This window comes from Scyliorhinus torazame, chromosome X (genome assembly GCF_047496885.1).
Source record: "Scyliorhinus torazame isolate Kashiwa2021f chromosome X, sScyTor2.1, whole genome shotgun sequence".
NCBI lineage: Eukaryota > Metazoa > Chordata > Chondrichthyes > Carcharhiniformes > Scyliorhinidae > Scyliorhinus > Scyliorhinus torazame.
The window spans coordinates 31,118,111-31,140,383 of NC_092738.1; the positions used below are offsets into that span (position 1 = coordinate 31,118,111).

The 22,273-nt window shown below is 47.9% G+C and overlaps 1 protein-coding gene across 2 annotated transcripts in view; it reads left to right on the top strand.

The window, feature by feature from the left end:
- Positions 1–22,273, top strand: part of LOC140405482 (ceramide synthase 6-like) — a 139,100-nt gene that overhangs the window by 32,141 nt on the left and 84,686 nt on the right. For both annotated transcript variants that reach the window (XM_072493975.1, XM_072493976.1), the window contains exons 2-3: positions 2,000–2,105; positions 21,917–22,047. In XM_072493975.1, coding sequence (XP_072350076.1) covers positions 2,000–2,105; positions 21,917–22,047 — 237 coding nt within the window. The remainder of the gene's footprint in view (positions 1–1,999; positions 2,106–21,916; positions 22,048–22,273) is intronic.

Sequence of the window (22,273 nt, forward strand, 5' to 3'; positions counted from 1 at the left end):
AGTATGCAGGTACGATTTGCAAGAAGGATTCCAGCAATGAAGGACTTAAGATGCACTGAGTGATTGGAGAAGCTGGGGATGTTCTCCTCGGGGAAGCCTGTGAGGAGATTTGATAGAGCTGTTCGTTGTATTGGTAAACATTAAAAATGAGGTATAGTTTAAGTGGGTTTAATTTAATGTTTCTATGCCTGGAAAGGTAAAACCTATAGTTAGATTCATGCCAGAGAAAGGTGTTTGTAGGTGCGGGAGTCTGCACGCTCTCCCCATGTCTGCGTGGGTTTCCTCCCACAAGTCCCGAAAGACATGCTTGTTAGGTGAATTGGACATTCTGAATTCTCCCTCCGTGTACCCGAACAGGCGCCGGAATGTGGAGACTAGGGGACTTTCTGTCATTTTAATGTAAGCCTACTTGTAACACTAATAAAGATTATTATTAGTTAAGTTCCAACTGTTTCTATTGTGCTTGGAGATGGCTATGATATGAAGAATAAATAAAAGGCACAAGCACGTGGAGGTTGCTTGGCAACTGGGGCCTTGTAAGATAGAGAATCTTTTAAGTTTTAGTTTTTGCTAAGTTTGTGGGCAGTTGGAAATGGGACCTCCCTGAGTGAACATCTCTCAATTCTGCCAGAAGAAACGGCAGCTACAAAAAGGCAGGCTTCCTAAAGTACAAGTTACAGCCCAGAAAACCAGGGAATTGGGACAGAAAGAACATTTAAGACCCCTGAAGCTAAGAGAACAGAGACCAAGGTATTGTTCAGATGAATTCAAGGAAGAGCAAACAAAGTGTTTTGAGTTAAAGAGACAATTGCAGTAACTAGATTTTAAATGGGACACCAGACTTCAGAAGTAGATGAAACATTTGATGTAATTTTAATACAGTCTGGGAATCTAGAGTTAAAGCAATTGTGAGCAGTTTGCACAGCAGCCTAAGACCAAGAAATCCTAAAAAGGTTGATGTACACTGTATTCGCTGTTAGAAGTGGAGCTGAAGCTTTGTTTGAAGATGTCATTTGGAAACCTTGTCTGGATTTCAGAATGTAAACCACTGAGCGAAAGCATTATGAGGAGCGAAGATTTTAAAGTGTGATTTTTGGGATTGGAGTTTTGAAACACTTGTATAATTATCAGCTGGAGAAATCCACAGATACTAACTTGGGTTCTGAAGGGAGTGCATGTATTTGACCACAGTCATCTTGTGTGCTTAAAAGGGACTTTTCTGTCAATGAGACCATTGTAGTTTACGATGTACTTTGTAATCCATGTTAATCTTTAAATCTGTGTATTTGTTAGGCTGAAGGGGGCGAGTAAAGGAATATTAATGCAACTTTCATGTTTAATAAATGTTTTTTCCCCTTGTTAAAACTAATTGGCGGTCCTGTGATGCTGTTCCTCCACGTTTTAATAAAAATATAAAAGGTTACGGTCTTTTGAACCACGGTTCCATTCTGGGATCTTCCCGACCAGTTATAACATCAACTGGGATCGTAACACTCGACGGAGTAGATTGGGGAAAATTGCATCCATTGGTGGAAGGCTCGAGAGCCAAGGGATGCGGGTGTACATAGAACATACAGTGCAGAAGGAGGCCATTCGGCCCATCGAGTCTGCACTGACCCACTTAAGGTGATTGATAAAAGAAGCAATGGCAACATGAGAAAATGGCTAGCATCTGGAATGTGCTGGTTTGGAGTGTGATAGAGGCAAATTCAATCAAGTGTTTCAAAAGGGCAAGCACCTGTACAGGGAAATTTGAGGGGTATGTGGGGGTGACGGGCACCAACTGAATTGCTTTTACAGAGAACCAGCACAGACGATGGGCTGAACGGCTGCCTTTCTGTGCTGTAACTGCTGGATGATTTGTGCCACTCAGCCTGCTTTTAAACCTGGAAACCGTTTATGAATTGGCAAGGGCGATACTGCACCTTGGAGTTTTAAACCATGTCCACCAATTCAAATAGCTTGGAGTGAAACTGAAGTGTGTTCTTTTTTTGAACAGGTTTATTGCCAAACCATGTGCCCTGAGCCTTCGAATTCAAGCAAATGGACCTCGCAGAGCACAGCCCAACGCCATTCTAGAAAAAGTCTTTACATCAATTACTAAGGTGCGTGCTGTCATCCTAGCACTTTGCTTGCTGGTTTTTGTTATTCTACAGAAAGTACTGTCTCCCCAACATCCTTTCTTTGTACCACACCCCAATTCCCAGAGTGCGGGGGTAGAGTAGTGATCAGTGCAAGTGGACTGTTCAGGGGTGACGTAAATGATGATACTTCGGTCACCGTTTCTTGCTGTCTTCCCAAATATTGTTCACCTCTCTTTTCTCTCCCCCCCCCCCCCCCCCCCCCCACTGTATTTTCTGAAGTCTTTTTGTCCACATAAAGTTCTTGTGTCAAGTATTGTCGTCATGTTACGCTTATTTTGTTCATTCTTTGCTGGCTGGGCCAGCATTTATTGCTAATCCTCTTGAAGGTGACGCTGAGCTGCCTTCTTGAACCACTGCACAGAATTGCCAACTAGGATGGCAGCACGGTGGCACAATGGTTAGCACTGCAGCCTCACGGCGCCGCGGTCCCAGGTTCGATCCCGGCTCTGGGTCACTGTCCGTGTGGAGTTTGCACATTCTCCCCGTGTTTGCATGGGTTTCGCCCCCACAACCCAAAGATGTGCAGGTTAGGTGGATTGGCCACGCTAAATTGCCCCTTAATTGGAAAAAATGAATTGGGTACTCTAAATTAAAAGAAGAAAGCGTTGCTAACTAGCAAGGATTTTCCGTACTTTATACGGAAAATCCGTTCGAATACGGAAGTACGCTTTCTCTCATTGCAATACGGAAAAGCCGCCTCCCGAAACGCGTTATTTGGTTTCCTTGACAACAGGGCCCCGTGCAGAGGCCCCGCCCCCTCTTCTCCGCCCCGCACACTAACAGTGCCTGCAGAGACCCACGTGCACTGTTAATGAGCGGGGCGGGGGCCCTGTCGCCAAGGAAACCAATACGCACCTCGATGTCTCGTGTGCCACTGTCACTGTCAGGTGAACCTGACGTTTGCGTGGTCTCGGAGGCATCGAGGTGTCTGGATTTTATTGGGATAAAAAATTCACGTCGAGGAAGGGTGGACTACAGTAAGTAGACTCAACACTAGCTCTTTTAAAAAAAAATTTATAATGCCCAATTAATTTTTCCAATTAAGGGGCAATTTAGCGTGGCCAATCCATCTACCAGGCACATCTTTAGGTTGCGCAGACACTGGGAGAATGTGCAAACTCCACACGGACAGTGACCCGGGGCTGGGATTGAACCTGGGTCCTCGGCACTGTAGGCAGCAGTGCTAACCACTGCACCACCCTGCCGCCCCCTCAACACCAGCTCTGTCACTGATCTCTGTAGAACACTGCTATGTATTTGAAGAAAAGAAAGTGCTGGAAGTGCTCTGGTCCGGCAGCATCAATAGTTGAGAAACCGAGTTAACATATCAACAATTGTCATTGATCTGAAATTTTAACTCTACTTCCCTCTTTCTATGTTGATGGAGTGCAGCCGATAATACATTGTACATTATTAAGTTTCAGCAGGATTCTGTTCATAAATCTTTGTTTTACTTGTGGAAACTGCGCTTTTTGCTGAGAGCATGAAAGAAGAAGCTGACTGATCATGCATCTATTTAACCATACCTTCTGCTTTCTACTTTGTGTGGCCATTCTTTTCTTTCTTGACTATCATAAGCCCGAATTTGAACCTCAAATCTGTTAGGGCTACCTCATGAAAATATTTTTTGAAAGAAAGCAGTGCACTGGATTCCTTTTATCGATATGCAGTTTCTCGTAAGAATTCAATTAAGTTAATCAAAAGTTAGGCGCCGAAGACCGGGGTTCGATCCCGGACCCGGGTTCGATCCCGGCCCCGGGTCACTGTCCGTGTGGAGTTTGCACATTCTCCCCGTGTCTGCATGGGTCGCACCCCACAACCCAAAGATGTGCAGGGTAGGTGGACTGGCCACGCTAAATTGCCCCTTAATTGGAAAAAATAATTGGGTACTGTAAATTTATTTTTAAAAAAATTAATCAAGCGTTCAGGTCAATTTTGAGCTTCATGTAAAAAGGCGAGTGTTTTGTTCACAGTTTTCATTCTTCAATTTACTGAATGTTTGAAACTTAATTTGAAAACACCCACTCATGATGATGTACATGTATGAAGCATTGGATTTGCTTTGTCCATTTGTGTTTTAGATGTGTGCAATAAAGGTGTCTGGTAAAGCTACACTTCAGATTGGTGGGCATTTTTCCTTTGGAAATGGAAAATCTGGATTTTACTGCCAAAATACTGATTTTTGGTATCTGGAATGCTGATTTCTGTTGGGAATGATTGGTAGCTCTGTCTGCAGTCCATGAGGTGTAGGTACACCCACAGTGCTGTTAGGAAGTTCCAGGGTTTTGATCCAGCGATTATAATTCCCAGTCAGGATGGTGAGTGCCTAGCCTTGTGTGTGTATCTGTTGCCCTTGTCCTTCTAGATGGTAGCAGTTGTGGATTTGGCATGTTTCGATCTGCTTTGATTCAAAAAGCACTCCTAAAGCAGCGACAAGTCCCATCTGAACAAATATCAGTGAGGACGTAGCATCTTTAAAATGTCACTATTTCCAATTGGCTTCTTCTGACCTTGATAGGGATTCGCTGTTCAAAATTTCTTAGTAACATGATCAGTCGTTAATGGAGCTGAGCCTTTTCTCAAAGGAAAAATGAGGAGATTTGATGAGATATCCAAAATCGGGAGGAATCGTGAAAGTTTGGCATTTATTGCGAAAGGAATAGGGTCCAGAAGTAGCAAAAATCTATATTATTGAGAGCATTTCCAGATGTTGCACGAAACACAGTCCCCACAATGCAGAAAAAGCAACAACCCCAAACCCTGCCCCCATTCCTTTAAAGAAGGCCATGAACAGCCACCATCTTGAAAAGAACCCCTCCGCTGATCATAGAATCCCTACAGTGCAGAAGGAGGCCATTCGGCCCATCCAGCCTACACCGATTCACTCCACCCTATTACCTGTAAACTAACCTGCACATCCCTGAACACTAAAGGGGCAATTTAGCATGTCCAATCCACCTAACTTCACATCTTTGGTCTGTGTGAGGAAACCCACGCAGACACTGGGAGAAAGTACAAATTCCACACACAACACCCAAGGCTGGAATTGAACTCTGGTCCCTAAAACAGTCTGGGCTCGATCCTCCGGCCACGTTGTGCCGGAAAAGCACAGTGCAGCGTGGCCGATGAAAGCCGGGAGACCCCGGTCCCAGGATCTACCCGGCTCGCAAAGCCCAAAATGACCTCCACCAATCTCCTGCCTCTCCAACCGTTCCTCTTTATCCCTATGTGCCCGTGTTGCCTACCAAGCCCACACATTTTCGATCACGAACCGCAGTACCCCAACACTCGGAGGTGAAAAAGGTACAAAACTCTAGAGTGGGTAGTAAAAATAAAACCAATCAACCCCACATGAAAACAATTTCCCTGAGTCCAACACCTCATGTCCGTTATGCAGATGAACCCAACCAAATCCAATGTCCTCAAATGTCCCCCCCCCCCATGCATGACCCGCAGACAAGCTGGGTACAGCATCCCAAACCGCAACTTGTTCCTGCAGAGGGCCACCTTGACCCTGTTGAACAGCAGTTGTGTACCTGCAGTACATGGTGCTCTGTTATGGTAAACGTGCAGTACAGCGACTTTGTGTTATCTACAATCATAGAAGGTTCGCTTCCCGGCTCGGGTCACTGTGCGGAGTCTGCACGTTCTCCCCGTGTCTGCGTGGGTTTCCTCTGGGTGCTCCGGTTTCCTCCCACAAGTCCTGAAAGACGTGCTGTTAGGTGAATTGGACATTCTGAATTCTCCCTCTGTGACCCGAACAGGTGCCGGAATGTGGCGACTAGGGGATTTTCACAGTAACTTCATTGCAGTGTTAATGTAAGTCTACTTGTGACAATAAAGATTATTATTATTAGAACAAAAGAGTGCAGGAGGAGGCTGTTCAGCCCTTCATGTCTGTGCTGAAAGTGTTTTTTTAAGTAAAGGTGTGGCGTTGTTAATTTTAAAAGGTTTAATAATTCTTAAAATTGCAATCATTCCAGCAATGAATGGAATGAAAGAACTTGTGTTGATAGGGTTTGTGTTGATCTGGCCCTTGCATGTCCTTATGCTGTCATGATCAGTGGTTTCGCATTCAGTGGATGGCTGAGGTGCATTCACTGTTTTTTTGGAGGCAAATGCAGCAGCCAAATTAGCGCTCCGTGAATGACTGTTTGGTCTTCTGTGCGGTGTTAATTTTGAGGGATAATTCGAGCAAGGATACCGGCAAAAGCACTCTGCTACTCTTCAGATGGTGCAATCTGATCTGCGACCCACTCAAGCAGGCTGATTCATGCCTCCGTCTGAAATCTTATCTAAAGAGCGGCACGTCAGACTTCCGGGTGCGGCGATGACCAGCTAAGTCGCACATTTCGGCAGATCCCGGTGGAACGGACTTTTGGGCTCTTAATAGGAGCCCCATCGGCAATTTTAATGGCAAATAACACTGTGCGGTAATCCAGAAGGGAATCCCCCCCGGACACGGATGGAAAAAAGAGAGGAAAGTAGCCGGATTGCGGTGGATCCTCTAGAGCAGCGGCAAGGAAGGCAGGCACAAAGCAAGATGGCGTCGGAAGAAGGCAGTTTAATATGGGGCCCTGACCAACAAGAGTTCCTGCGGCGTTGCGTAGATGAACTCAAAAAGGAGATGAGGAAGGAGCTGTTGGCCCCGATATTACAAGCGATTGAGGAGCAAAAGACCCAGGAACAGGAGCTTTGGGTCGTGAAGGCAAAGGCTGCTGAGAATGAGGACGACATACAGGGCCTGGTGGTGAAAACGGAGATCCACGAGGCACAACACAAAAGATGTGTGGAAAGGCTGGAGGTGCTGGAGAACAATGCGAGGAGGAAGAACTTAAGGATTCTTGGTCTTCCCGAAGGTGCAGAGGGGGCGGACGTCGGGGCATATGTGAGCACAATGCTGCATTAGTTAATGGGATCGGAGGCCCCGACGGGTCCGCTGGAGGTGGAGGGAGCCTATCGAGTTATGGCGCGAAGACCGAGGGCTGGAGAAATTCCTCGAGCCATAGTGGTGAGATTTCACCGATATAAGGACAGAGAGATGGTCCTCAGATGGGCAAAGAAAACTCGGAGCAGTAGGTGGGAGAACGCGGTGATCCGCGTATATCAAGATTGGAGTGCGGAGGTGGCGAGAAGGAGGGCAAGCTTTAATCGGGCCAAGGCGGTGCTGCACAAAAGGAAGGTTAAATTTGGAACGCTGCAGCCGGCAAGACTGTGGGTCACACATCAAGGGAAACACCACTACTTTGAAACGGCAGAAGAGGCGTGGACATTTATTGTCGAGGAGAAACTGGAATAAGCGGGCTAGAAAAAGAACGTTTGGGACAAAGTGGTGGGGCGAAGAGGGGGAAAACGGGAAGAGATGATTTCCCAAGTTGTCAATCCTGTGATCCTGTAACTTTTCTCTCTTCCCCATGGCGTGGGGGAGGGAGGATGAGGAGCTGGGGGCGCCGGCCATTGGGGGCGGGGCCAAATGGGAAGCGCAGGCTTTGTTCCCGCGCTATGGTAATCATGGCGGGAACAGGGAAGCAGGAAGGAGGGGGCCTCGCACAGTGGGAGCCGAGGTCACGGGGGGGAAGCCGAGGTCGGCCAGAGTTTGCTGACTTCTGGGAGCAACATGGGGGGGTGCAATTATGCGAGTGAGGGATCTAGTGGGGGGGGGGGGGGGTTAACTGGGTTGCTGCTGCTGGGGAGAAGGGGGAGCTGGTATGGGGTGGGGTGGTCGGGGCGGGAGGGCGCCGTTGGGGGGAGATACGGCTACGTGGGAACCGGGTGAGGAGCTGGATTGAAAAAGGAGATGGCTAGTCGACAAGGGGGGGAGGGTAAAGAGCCCCCCAACCCGGCTGATCACGTGGAATGTGAGAGGGCTGAACTGGCCGATAAAGAGGGCACGGGTACTCGCACACCTAAAGAAACTTCAGGCAGATGGGGTTATGCTGCAGGAGACGCATCTGAAACTGATAGACCAGGTCAGACTACGCAAAGGATGGGTGGGGCAGGTGTTTCATTCTGGGCTAGACGCAAAAAACGGGGGTGGCTATACTAGTGGGGAAGCGGGTAATGTTTGAGGCAAAGACCATAGTGGGGGCAGATACGTGATGGTGAGTGGTAAATTGCAAGGGGAGGCAGTGGTCTTAGTGAACGTATATGCCCCGAACTGGGATGATGGCAACTTTATGAGGCGTATGTTAGGACGTATCCCGGACCTAGAGGTGGGGAAGTTGGTAATGGGTGGAGATTTTAATACGGTGCTGGACCCAGGGCTGGACAGATCGAGGTCCAGGACCGGAAGGAGGCCGGCTGCAGCTAGGGTGCTTAAGGATTTTATGGTACAGATGGGAGGAGTAGATCCCTGGAGATTTAGTAAACCTAGGAGTAAGGAGTTTTCGTTTTTCTCCTATGTACATAAAGTATTTTCACGAATAGATTTTTTTGTTTTGGGAAGGGCACTGATCCCAAAGGTGACTGGGACGGAGTACACGGCTATAGCCATCTCGGATCATGCTCCACACTGGGTGGACCTGGAGATAAGGGAAGAAAAACAACAGCTTCCACCCTGGAGAATGGACTTGGGATTATTGGCAGATGAGGGGGTGTGTTTAAGGGTGAGGGGGTGTATTGAAAGGTACTTGGAAATTAATGATAATGGGGAGGTACAGTTGGGAGTTGTCTGGGAGGCACTGAAGGCAGTGGTTAGTGGGGAGCTGATATCTATTAGGGCACATAAAGGAAAGCAGGAGGGTAGGGAAAGGGAGCGGTTGTTGAAAGAACTGCTGAGGGTGGACAGACAATACGCGGAGGCACCGGAGGAGGGACTATACAGGGAAAGGCAAAGGCTACATATAGAGTTGGACTTGTTGACTACGGGTAAGGCAGAGGCACAATGGAGGAAGGCACAGGGTGTACAGTACGAATATGGGGAGAAGGCGAGTAGGTTGTTGGCCCACCAACTGAGGAAAAGGGGAGCAGCGAGGGAGATAGGGGGGGTGAGAGATGAGGAGGGAGAGATGGAGCGGGGAGCGGAGAGAGTGAATGGAGTGTTCAAGGCATTTTATGAAAGATTATATGAAGCGCAGCCCCCGGACGGGAAGGAGAGAATGATGTGCTTTCTGGATCAGCTGGAATTCCCGAAGGTGGAGGAACAGGAGAGAGTGGGGCTGGGAGCACAGATTGAGACGGAGGAAGTAGTGAAAGGGATTGGGAGCATGCAGGCGGGGAAGGCCCCGGGACCAGATGGATTCCCAGTTGAATTCTATAGGAAATATTTGGACTTGCTGGCCCCACTACTGATGAGAACCTTTAATGAGGCGAGGGAAAGGGGCAGCTGCCCCCGACTATGTCAGAGGCAACGATATCGCTCCTCCTAAAGAAGGAAAAAGACCCGCTGCAATGCGGGTCCTATAGGCCTATTTCCCTCCTAAATGTGGACGCTAAGATTCTGGCCAAGGTAATGGCAATGAGGATAGAGGATTGTGTCCCGGGGGTGGTTCATGAGGACCAAACTGGGTTTGTGAAGGGGAGACAGCTGAATACAAATATACGGAGGCTGCTAGGGGTAATGATGATGCCCCCACCAGAGGGGGAAGCGGAGATAGTGGTGGCGATGGACGCCGAGAAAGCATTTGATAGAGTGGAGTGGGATTATTTGTGGGAGGTGTTGAGGAGATTTGGCTTTGGGGACGGGTATATCAGGTGGGTACAGTTGCTGTATAGGGCCCCGATGGCGAGCGTGGTCACGAATGGACGGGGGTCTGACTATTTTCGGCTCCATAGAGGGACGAGGCAGGGATGTCCTCTGTCCCCGTTATTGTTTGCACTGGCGATTGAGCCCCTGGCAATAGCATTGAGGGGTTCCAGGAAGTGGAGGGGAGTACTTAGGGGGAGAGAAGAACACCGGGTATCTCTATATGCGGACGATTTGTTGCTATATGTGGCGGACCCGGCGGAGGGGATGCCAGAGATAATGCGGATACTTGGGGAGTTTGGGGATTTTTCAGGGTATAAACTGAACATGGGGAAAAGTGAGTTATTTGTGGTGCACCCGGGGGAGCAGAGCAGAGAGATAGAGGATTTACCGTTGAGGAAGGTAACAAGGGACTTCCGGTACCTGGGGATCCAGATAGCCAAGAATTGGGGTACATTACATAGGCTTAATTTAACACGGTTGGTGGAACAGATGGAGGAGGATTTCAAGAGATGGGACATGGTGTCCTTGTCATTGGCAGGTAGGGTGCAGGCGGTTAAAATGGTGGTCCTCCCGCGATTCCTTTTTGTGTTCCAGTGCCTCCCGGTGGTGATCACGAAGGCTTTTTTCAAAAGAATTGAGAAGAGCATTATGAGTTTTGTGTGGGCTGGGAAGACCCCGAGAGTGAGGCGGGGATTCTTGCAGCGTAGTAGGGACAGGGGGGGGCTGGCACTACCGAGCCTAAGTGAGTACTACTGGGCCGCCAATGTTTCAATGGTGTGTAAGTGGATGGGAGAAGGGGAGGGAGCGGCGTGGAAGAGAATGGAGAGGGCGTCCTGCAAGGGGACTAGCCTGCAAGCAATGGTGACGGTGCCGTTGCCGTTCTCACCAAAGAAATACACCACAAGCCCGGTGGTGGTGGCTACATTGAGAATTTGGGGGCAGTGGAGACGGCATAGGGGAGGGACGGGAGCTTCGGTGCGGTCCCCGATAAGAAACAATCATAGGTTCGTTCCGGGGAGAATGGATGGGGGATTTGGAGCATGGCAAAGAGCTGGGGTAGTACAATTAAGAGATCTATTTGTAGATGGGACGTTTGCGAGTTTGGGAGCGCTGACGGAGAAATATGTGTTGCCCCAAGGGAATGCATTTCGGTATATGCAATTGAGGGCTTTTGTGAGGCAACAGGTGAGGGAATTCCCGCAGCTCCCGATGCAGGAAGTGCAGGATAGAGTGATCTCCGAGACATGGGTGGGGGACGGTAAGGTAGCGGACATATACAGGGAGATGAGGGACGAGGGGGAGATCATGATAGATGAGCTGAAAGGGAAATGGGAAGAAGAACTGGGGGGTGGAGATTGAGGAGGGGCTGTGGGCGGATGCCCTACGTAGGGTAAACTCATCGTCCTCGTGTGCCAGGCTAAGCCTGGTACAATTTAAGGTGCTACACAGGGCGCATATGACTGGAGCACGGCTTAGTAAATTTTTTGGGGTAGAGGATAGGTGTGCGAGATGCTCGAGAGGCCCAGCGAATCACACCCACATGTTCTGGTCATGCCCGGTACTACAGGGGTTCTGGGTGGGGGTGGCAAAGGTGCTTTCGAAGGTGGTGGGGGTCCGGGTCGAACCAAGCTGGGGGTTGGCTATATTTGGGGTTGCAGAAGAGCCGGGAGTGCAGGAGGCGAGAGAGGCTGACGTGTTGGCCTTTGCGTCCCTTGTAGCCCGGCGCAGGATATTGTTAATGTGGAAGGAAGCTAAGCCCCCGGGGGTGGAGACCTGGATAAACGATATGGCAGGGTTCATAAAGTTAGAACGGATTAAGTTCGTGTTAAGGGGTTCGGCTCAGGGGTTCACCAGGCGGTGGCAACCGTTCGTCGACTACCTCACAGAAAGATAGAGGGAATGGAAAAGAAGTAGATAACAGCAGCAACCCAGGGGGGCGGCGGTGGGGGAGGGGGGCGGTGGGGGAGGAATCGGACGGACTCTCAGGGATGTTATTGTACATGTATAGGTATTTGGTATATGTAATTGTATATTGGACTGTTGGATTGTAATTTTGGAGAGTATTTATTTTGGACAAGGCAGTTGCCATTTAGTTTTGTTTTTGTTTATATATATATATTATTTATTTATTTGTTTAAAACTGGCCACGGCTATTTCTATTGCTTTATTGTTGTGTAAAAGAAACACTACGTATTGTTATGTTTGGCCAAAAAACTCGAATAAAATATATTTTTTAAAAAAGAGCGGCACGTCAAGAAATCCAACACCCCTTCAGGACTGAGCTTCGATTATAGGTTTACGTTCTTCGTGGAGCTCGAGCCCACAATCTTAGCGTGCTGAGCTGAACTGACACCAAGAAACCATGGTTATATGAAACCCCGCAATTGGCGCTTACCTGTGAAACTTGATAATCTTCTCCGTGTAACAGCGGTAATAGTATCTGCAATGTGCTTTTGGCTATTCAAAGCAAGTCTTGAAATGCAGTGTTGAAAGCTGACCGAGATGCAGGTGTACGATACTGTTGGTTTGTCATCCATTGAGAAAGTGTTGTACCAGGAAAGGAACTTGAAAGCTGATTTCCGCCCCATGTCCCCTCGTTCCAACAAGGGCCAAAGAATTCTACTCCGACAGGCGAGTACCTACAGATTATTGCAAAGATTAAAAGAGCCCGAAATTGGACACACAAATATGAAGTGAGAGACTTCCCTCCAGCTCCGGTGACTAATCCTGTCGATTTGGTCAGGTTATTTTAAAAAGACTGTGGCGAATGCATACTTCCATTGTTGTAATGTGTGGGACTTGCTCCCTGACAGCTGGGCATTAGCCTAAATTCACATTAAATGTATGCTCTGGGGAGCATTTGCCAAAAGGCTGTTGCTAAGCTTGTAGGTGGTGGGGAATTCACAAGGTTAAACCTCAACATGGCTGAAGGTTGGGGAGCAGGTCTACTTTCTGGAGGAGTTGTGTCTTGATGGAGGGTAAGTATTCGTTGGGATATCCCAAGGATTGGTATTGACCATTCTCCTGATTTTATTTTCTCCATTTGGATTAAAAAGCATGGTGTGTACTGGCCAAATGTCAGACTGTACCAAACTGGGAAGGGGGGGGGGGGGGTTCACAGTTGAGCCTGAAGAGGCAGTGAAAGATCTCCCAAAATGAATGTCAAGTGGGCAGACCAGTGAGTCAGTGACAGGCCAAACTTGACCATTGGGAAAGGTATGTACCACATCCAATAAAACGGTGACCAGACAAGTGAGTGCAGGCCCCGGACATCAAAAGCGACACTTGGATGGTAGAGTGATGGAGAGAATGTGAAAAAGCCCAGTGTGGGACTCTGCATTTTCATGGACAGTCTGCAGATTGACTCGTCATTGAATTTTTGTTTTTTGCTTTCCTTCTCATCTGGGTTAAGATCCTGGAACTCCACCCACCCTAACACCACCCAGACTGACTGATGTCCAATAACAATCCAGGAACTCCCTCCCTAACAGCACTGTGGGTGTACCTACACCACACAGACTGACTGGTGTCCAATAACAATCCAGGAATTCCCTCTCTAACAGCACAGTGGGTGTACCTACACCACACGGACTGGCTGGTGTCCAATAACAATCCAGGAACTCCCTCTCTAACAGCACTGTGGATGTACCTACACCACACAGACTGACTGGTGTCCAATAACAATCCAGGAACTCCCTCTCTAACAGCACTGTGGGTGTACCTACACCACACGGTCTGACTGATGTCCAATAACAATCCAGGAACTCCCTCTCTAACAGCACTGTGGATGTACCTACACCACACGGTCTGACTGGTGTCCAATAACAATCCAGGAACTCCCTCTCTAACAGCACTGTGGATGTACCTACACCACACAGACTGACTGGTGTCCAATAACAATCCAGGAACTCCCTCTCTAACAGCACTGTGGGTGTACCTACACCACACGGACTGACTGGTGTCCAATAACAATCTTGGGAGCCTCTCCCTAACAGCACTGTGGATGTACCTACACCACACGGACTGACTGGTGTCCAATAACAATCCAGGAACTCCCTCTCTAACAGCACTGTGGGTGTACCTACACCACACGGACAGACTGATGTCCAATAACAATCCAGGAACTCCCTCTCTAACAGCACTGTGGATGTACCTACACCACACAGACTGACTGGTGTCCAATAACAATCCAGGAACTCCCTCTCTAACAGCACTGTGGGTGTACCTACACCACACGGACTGACTGGTGTCCAATAACAATCCAGGAACTCCCTCTCTAACAGCACTGTGGGTGTACCTACACCACACGGACTGACTGGTGTCCAATAACAATCCAGGAACTCTCTCTCTAACAGCACTGTGGGTGTACCTACACCACACGGACAGACTTGTGTCCAATAACAATCCAGGAACTCCCTCTCTAACAGCACTGTGGGTGTACCTACACCACACGGACAGACTGATGTCCAATAACAATCTTGGGAGCCTCTCCCTCACAGCACTGTGGATGTACCTACACCACACGGACTGACTGGTGTCCAATAACAATCCAGGAACTCCCTCTCTAACAGCACTGTGGGTGTACCTACACCACACGGACAGACTGATGTCCAATACCAATCCAGGAACTCTCTCTCTAACAGCACTGTGGGTGTACCTACACCACACGGTCTGACTGATGTCCAATAACAATCCAGGAACTCCCTCTCTAACAGCACTGTGGGTGTACCTACACCACACGGACTGACTGGTGTCCAATAACAATCCAGGAACTCCCTCTCTAACAGCACTGTGGGTGTACCTACACCACACGGACTGACTGGTGTCCAATAACAATCCTGGAACTCCCTCTCTAACAGCACTGTGGGTGTACCTACACCACACGGACTGGCTGGTGTCCAATAACAATCCAGGAACTCCCTCTCTAACAGCACTGTGGGTGTACCTACACCACACAGACTGACTGGTGTCCAATAACAATCCAGGAATTCCCTCTCTAACAGCACTGTGGGTGTACCTACACCACACAGACTGACTGGTGTCCAATAACAATCCAGGAATTCCCTCTCTAACAGCACTGGGTGTACCTACACCACACGGACTGGCTGGTGTCCAATAACAATCCAGGAACTCCCTCTCTAACAGCACTGTGGATGTACCTACACCACACAGTCTGACTGGTGTCCAATAACAATCCAGGAACTCCCTCTCTAACAGCACTGTGGGTGTACCTACACCACACGGTCTGACTGATGTCCAATAACAATCCAGGAACTCCCTCTCTAACAGCACTGTGGATGTACCTACACCACACAGACTGACTGGTGTCCAATAACAATCCAGGAACTCCCTCTCTAACAGCACTGTGGGTGTACCTACACCACACGGACTGACTGGTGTCCAATAACAATCCAGGAACTCCCTCTCTAACAGCACTGTGGGTATACCTACACCACACGGACTGACTGGTGTCCAATAACAATCCAGGAACTCTCTCTCTAACAGCACTGTGGGTGTACCTACACCACACGGACTGACTGGTGTCCAATAACAATCCAGGAACTCTCTCTCTAACAGCACTGTGGGTGTACCTACACCACACGGACTGACTGGTGTCCAATAACAATCCAGGAACTCTCTCTCTAACAGCACTGTGGGTGTACCTACACCACACGGACAGACTTGTGTCCAATAACACTCCACGAACTCCCTCTCTAACAGCACTGTGGGTGTACCTACACCACACGGACAGACTGATGTCCAATAACAATCTTGGGAGCCTCTCCCTAACAGCACTGTGGATGTACCTACACCACACGGACTGACTGGTGTCCAATAACAATCCAGGAACTCCCTCTCTAACAGCACTGTGGGTGTACCTACACCACACGGACAGACTGATGTCCAATACCAATCCAGGAACTCTCTCTCTAACAGCACTGTGGGTGTACCTACACCACACGGTCTGACTGATGTCCAATAACAATCCAGGAACTCCCTCTCTAACAGCACTGTGGGTGTACCTACACCACACGGACTGACTGGTGTCCAATAACAATCCTGGAACTCCCTCTCTAACAGCACTGTGGGTGTACCTACACCACACGGACTGGCTGGTGTCCAATAACAATCCAGGAACTCCCTCTCTAACAGCACTGTGGGTGTACCTACACCACACGGACTGACTGGTGTCCAATAACAATCCAGGAACTCCCTCTCTAACAGCACTGTGGGTGTACCTACACCACACGGACTGACTGGTGTCCAATAACAATCCTGGAACTCCCTCCCTAACAGCACTGTGGGTGTACGTACACCACACAGGCTGACTGGTGTCCAATAACAATCCAGGAACTCTCTCTCTAACAGCACTGTGGGTGTACCTACACCACACGGACTGGCTGGTGTCCAATAACAATCCAGGAACTCCCTCTCGAACAGCACTGTGGGTGTACCTACACCACACGGACTGACTGGTGTCCAATAACAATCCAGGAACTCCCTCTCTAACAGCACTGTGGGTGTACCTACACCACACGGACTGACTGGTGTCCAATAACAATCCAGGAACTCCCTCTCTAACAGCACTGTGGGTGTACCTACACCACACGGACTGACTGGTGTCCAATAACAATCCAGGAACTCCCTCTCTAACAGCACTGTGGGTGTACCTACACCACACGGACTGACTGGTGTCCAATAACAATCCAGGAACTCCCTCTCTAACAGCACTGTGGGTGTACCTACACCACACGGACTGACTGATGTCCAATAACAATCCAGGAACTCCCTCTCTAACAGCACTGTGGGTGTACCTACACCACACGGACTGACTGATGTCCAATAACAATCCAGGAACTCCCTCTCTAACAGCACTGTGGGTGTACCTACACCACACGGACTGACTGGTGTCCAATAACAATCCAGGAACTCCCTCTCTAACAGCACTGTGGGTGTACCTACACCACACGGACTGACTGGTGTCCAATAACAATCCAGGAACTCCCTCTCTAACAGCACTGTGGGTGTACCTACACCACACGGACTGACTGGTGTCCAATAACAATCCAGGAACTCCCTCTCGAACAGCACTGTGGGTGTACCTACACCACAGTGACTACAACGGATCACAACGTTGACTTTCCACCAACTTCTCTGGAGCAATTGGGGATGGGCAATAAATGCTGGTCTCTCCAACGATCACCTCCAATGGATGAATTAAAATAAATTGATCCCATGACCTCTGACTTGGTAGAACACTACTGACCATTGGAATAGGTGTCTGGCTGAAAGAGTTAAGCTGCCCTTTTGTACATATTTGGTGTGTTTCACCTTCACTAAAGGCTCCAGAGTCTTTTAGAGGAGGTGCACAAATGGATGGGTTGCCGATGCTATAAATGGTAAATTGTGCGGATAAAAGCGATGGTTTTAATTGCTTTGTACAAAAACCAGTAAAACTAATCTTGACTCCTATATAAACAATTGGCTTATTTACTGTAACTCTACTATATTTTCCATTTTATGAAATGGTGCTTTTATTAAGTGGCCATTGTAAATCTCTCCTTAACAGCAATCATAAATGGTAGAACTGTCAGAATGACTCATTTATGTATTGTAGATTATTCAGACGGAGCATGTCTGAGACTCTTTGGGTGACTAATCAAACCAATTATTGCGGCTGTATTATCAGCTTGGATGGGATAGCGGGAGTAAGAAATTGGAACTGAAAATTCAAATGAAATTGAAAGCTGGGGCGCAGCATTTGAAATTGTTCCAAAAAGTCCTGTTGAAAGCTTATTGTGAGTCTGCTTAAAGTTCAGAGAGTTTTCTTTGATCCATTTGATGTTTTGGCATTACAAACCCTGACCAAAGAGACTGATTTTTTTTGGGGGGGGGTTTTGCTTTCTGTCATGTAGCAATAGAAGGGAGTCCATTTGGTCCCGCATGTCTGTGGCTGTTCTCTGGTGGAGTTATCCAAAACTCCACTCCTCCAATCTCCCCGCAGCCCTCGATGGTGGCGTGAGGGAAGCGAGGAATCAGAGAGAAGCAGAGTTTGAAGAGAACGTGTTGTCGGGTTGGTTGGAGGATGGTTACAAGAGATGGGGGGGGGGGGGGGAGCAAAGCCACGCTTGGACTTCGACGCGACAATTAGAATTAAAAATGTTGAGGCTTGAGGGCTGAGCCAGTGGGCAGAAAGAAATTGTTTCTCGTGTGTGTACATAAGCACCGTTGAACACCTCGGGATGTCCCAAGCACGTCACAGCCAAATTTGAGTTGTAGTCACTGTTGTATTATCGAATGGGGCAGCACGGTAGCATGGTGGTTAGCACAATTGCTTCACAGCTCCAGGGTCCCAGGTTCGATTCCGCCTTGGGTCACTGTCTGTGCGGAGTCTGCACGTCCTCCCCGTGTGTGCGTGGGTTTCCTCCGGGTGCTCCGGTTTCCTCCCACAGTCCAAAGATGTGCAGGTTAGGTGGATTGGTCATGATAAATTGTCCTTAGTGTCTAAAATTGCCCTTCGTGTTCGGTGGGGTTACTGGGTTATGGGGATAGGGTGGAGGTGTTGACCTTGGGTAGGGTGCTCTTTCAAAAGAGCTGGTGCAGACTCGATGGGCCGAATGGCCTCCTGTACTGTAAATTCTATGAAAATGCATCAGGCGCCCTGTGCACAGCTAAGATCCCACAAACTGCAGCAAAGTGATGATCTCTGGTGACGTTACTTGAGTGATGACTGTCCTGTTGTTACAATTGTTACAATAGTGCCTTGGGATCTTTTGCATCCACCGAGTAGTTGGAGCCTTATCAGAAATGTAGCTCTGACAGTGCGACGCTCCCTCAGTCCTGCACTGAAGTGGTGGCCCAAATTATGTGTTTGAGTCCCTGCATTTGGATATCCAGACTCCTGAACTAGCTTTAGCTCTACGCGATCCAGTGCCTGGCTGCAACGTGGGGCTTTACCATAGGGAGCATTACTGTTTCCTTCACTCCTGCTGCCATCTGATGTCTCTCACACACATAGCCAGGCATTTGACTGGAAATGGGGATATTTAAATTGGTGGCTACCTTGGCAATGGGAACATGTAAATCTGTGAACATTGCTGCCGTGGCCCAGATCCTGCTGAAATCAAATGGACCTCTCCTGCTGGCTCAGGAAAATATCTCCTGTGCCATTTGTAACTTTCTCTTTCTGCCATTACCATGGTTGTGGCCTCATTTTGCACGTTTCCTTCCACATCAGCTTATTGTGCTTGCTCAGAAACGTGGCCTGGATTTTACGGTTTATCTTTAGACCTCCTATGGATGATCCCTGGAATGAAGAGGGTGTCATATGAGTCGCGGTTGAGGACTCTGGGGCTGGAGTTTAGAAGGATGAGGAGGGATCTTATTGAAACTTAACAGGATACTGCGAGGCCTGGATAGAGTGGACGTGGAGAGGATGTTTCCACTTGTAGAAAAAACTAGAACCAGAGGACACCATCTCAGACTAAAGGGACGATCCTTTAAAACAGATGAGGCGGAATTTCTTCAGCCAGAGGGTGGTGAATCTGTGGAACTCTTCGCCGCAGAAGGCTGTGGAGGCCAAATCACTGAGTGTCTTTAAGACAGAGATAGATAGGTTCTTGATTAAAAAGGGGATCAGGGGTTACGGGGAGAAGGCAGGAGAATGGGGATGAGAAAATATCAGCCATGATTGAATGGTGGAGCAGATTTGATGGGCCGAATGGCCTAATCCTGCTCCTATGTCTTGTGGTCTGACGAATGGGTGTCTACGGTTGACTTTTAAGCTTGCGTCATGTCCACAATGACGGGAGTTTTTAAAATTTGAATGTAATCTGCCAGTCTCACTTGGCAACTGCTTCCTTTCACAAATGTAACTCTCAATGCGCTCTCGTTCTTGGTTATTCCGCAATGAATCCAGAATCTGATTAATTTTGGAATAGTCTGTAGGACTGGGATCTTGTGGACAACATTGGTTTATTCCCAGTCAAATGTATTGGGCTGGATTCTCCCGCCCTGCCGCCGCAAGAACGCCAAGGGCGCGATGCGGACAGTGGAGAAGTCCATTGACCTCTGGCGGGATTCTCTGGTCGCCGGGCGGAAATGGCCAGAGAATCTCTGTTTGTAATCACACCAGTCCTCTTTTTGTTAGGGTTGAATTCCCCCATTGTCCCCAAACATGCCTTGCAGTGTCATTATTTTCAATTACATTTAATGCTGACTCATTGTGTACCTTAATATGGATCGAATAGAATCTCTAGTGCAGAAGGAGGCCATTCAGCCCATCGAGTCTGCACCGCCCCTCCGAAAGAGTACCCTACCTAGGCCCACACTGTAGCTCCATGCATTGATCATGGCCAATCCACCTAACTTGCACATCTTTGGACTGTGGGAGGAATCCAAAGCACCCGGAGGAAACTCACGCAGACACGGAGAGAACGTGCAAACATCACGCGGTCACCTGAGGCTGGAATCGAACCCGGGTCCCTGGCGCTGTGAGGCAGCAGTGCTAACCACTATGCCATCGTGCAGACACAGCAATCTTCCTGATTGCTCAAACCTCCTCAAAAGCAACGTTCAAAGTTATAACAGCCCCTAATTTCTCAAATGTGTAAATCCCAGCCTCCTCTGATGTGGATTTGCACCAGGCAGTCACTGTTGAACTGTTGCTTGTCTTGCAATATACTACACATCCATTATGGGAATGAGGTAATATTGAAGAATCATTCTTCCTGTTGGCAACAACTCTTGGTCCATCTCGATGCATGCCAGCCAAATGTGCTCTCCTTTTTAATAACTATAGTAAAGAAACATTTAACCAAGTGATCTTAATACGATTAACCTCGGTATGGGTTTGAAAAGTAGAAGCATATCGCAGTTACTTAGATGCTGGATTTTGGCACCGCTAACTGGAATGGGATGAGACATAATGGACAACATCCTGAGTCAAAACTATTATTGGGCACATCTGCAGTAGGAGGTGTTCGGAAGAGAATGTAGCTCAATATAGGTCCAATATATACCCTTATGGGACAAGAACGTACCAAGGAAAATAGCTATGGTTCACAGAAGGGATGAAAGCGAACAAGAATGCAATGGAAAAGCGTGCAGAAGTGAAAAGAACTGTACAAATGAAGAACAACAATGGAAGACAAAAAGATGGGGCTGCAGAACAGCAATGGCAACAAGTGGAAAAACATTTTCACACAGTTTGCTGAATTAATGATATTTCCTGTTAATTTCCAAAATGAGTAATATGTAACAAATGTGGTGAAATATTACAGTAAAATGTACTCCTGTATCCCTTTGACCGCCTTAGTTCCCCTTTTATTTCCTTACTCTGGGAGGGTGGCTAGGTCTGTGTGGCAATCTATGTAAACAGAGGGCGACAGTGGTATTGTCACTAGACTCTCAATCCAGAGGCCCAGGCTCATGCTCTGGGGGCATGGTTTCAAATCCCACCTCAGCAGCTAGTGGAATTTAAAATCGATGAATATAAAGCTAGTCTCGGTAATGGTGCCTATGGAACTGGCATCGATTGTGGTAAAAATCTATCTGGTACACTAATGCCCTTTAGCGAAGGTATCTGGCCTACACTCCAGACCCACAGCAATGACTCTTTATTGCCTTCTAAAATGGCTGAGCAAGATGCTCTGTTCAAGGGCAATTAGGGATAGGCAACAAATCCTGGCCCCTGTGAAAGAATAAACAAAAACCGTTTCTCTCAGTCTTTTTGGGTAACAATGCAGAGTATTTTTCTTCTATTTACTGACCTTTCCATGAAGTGTGTGGCTGCGGTGGTGATGGTCAGTATAGGCTAGTAATCTGTAGTCTTAAGTTTGAACCCTACATCATAAGTAACTTTAGCTGTATTTGAACGTTTAATAAACTCGGTACATTTTAAAGATGAAAGATAGAGGTGCTTGGGGAAAGAACCACCACCCACATTTGTCCGCCTTGACTTCTGTCACTCCATCCTCCAACCATCGACATGCCACATCCCATGGTTTTAAACTGGCAGTTTTTGCTGGAGTTGTTTCTGGAAACCATAAATACAAGTTAATAACGGATTCTCTTTCCTTCTCAGTCTCCTGATGAGAAAAGACTTGAAGGCCTGTCAAAGCAACTCGACTGGGAGGTTCGCAAAATTCAGCGTTGGTTTCGACATCGAAGGAACCAAGATAAACCCAGCACCCTCACCAAATTCTGTGAGAGCATGTACGCCTATTTTTTTAAAAAGAAATGTTATGCCTCCAATTGTGCCTGGTTAATGGTGTAATCACGTTAGAACTGCAGCATCAGTTCCTGGATGGGCAACTGTGTGTCTCTAAAAAATGGTCAACGTCTTGGGCCATTGCAAAGCACAAACTTTGTACAAACTCCTTTATTCCCTCCCTTCTCTCCAAAATTAATGAGGTTGAAAATATTTGTACCAGTTGTCACT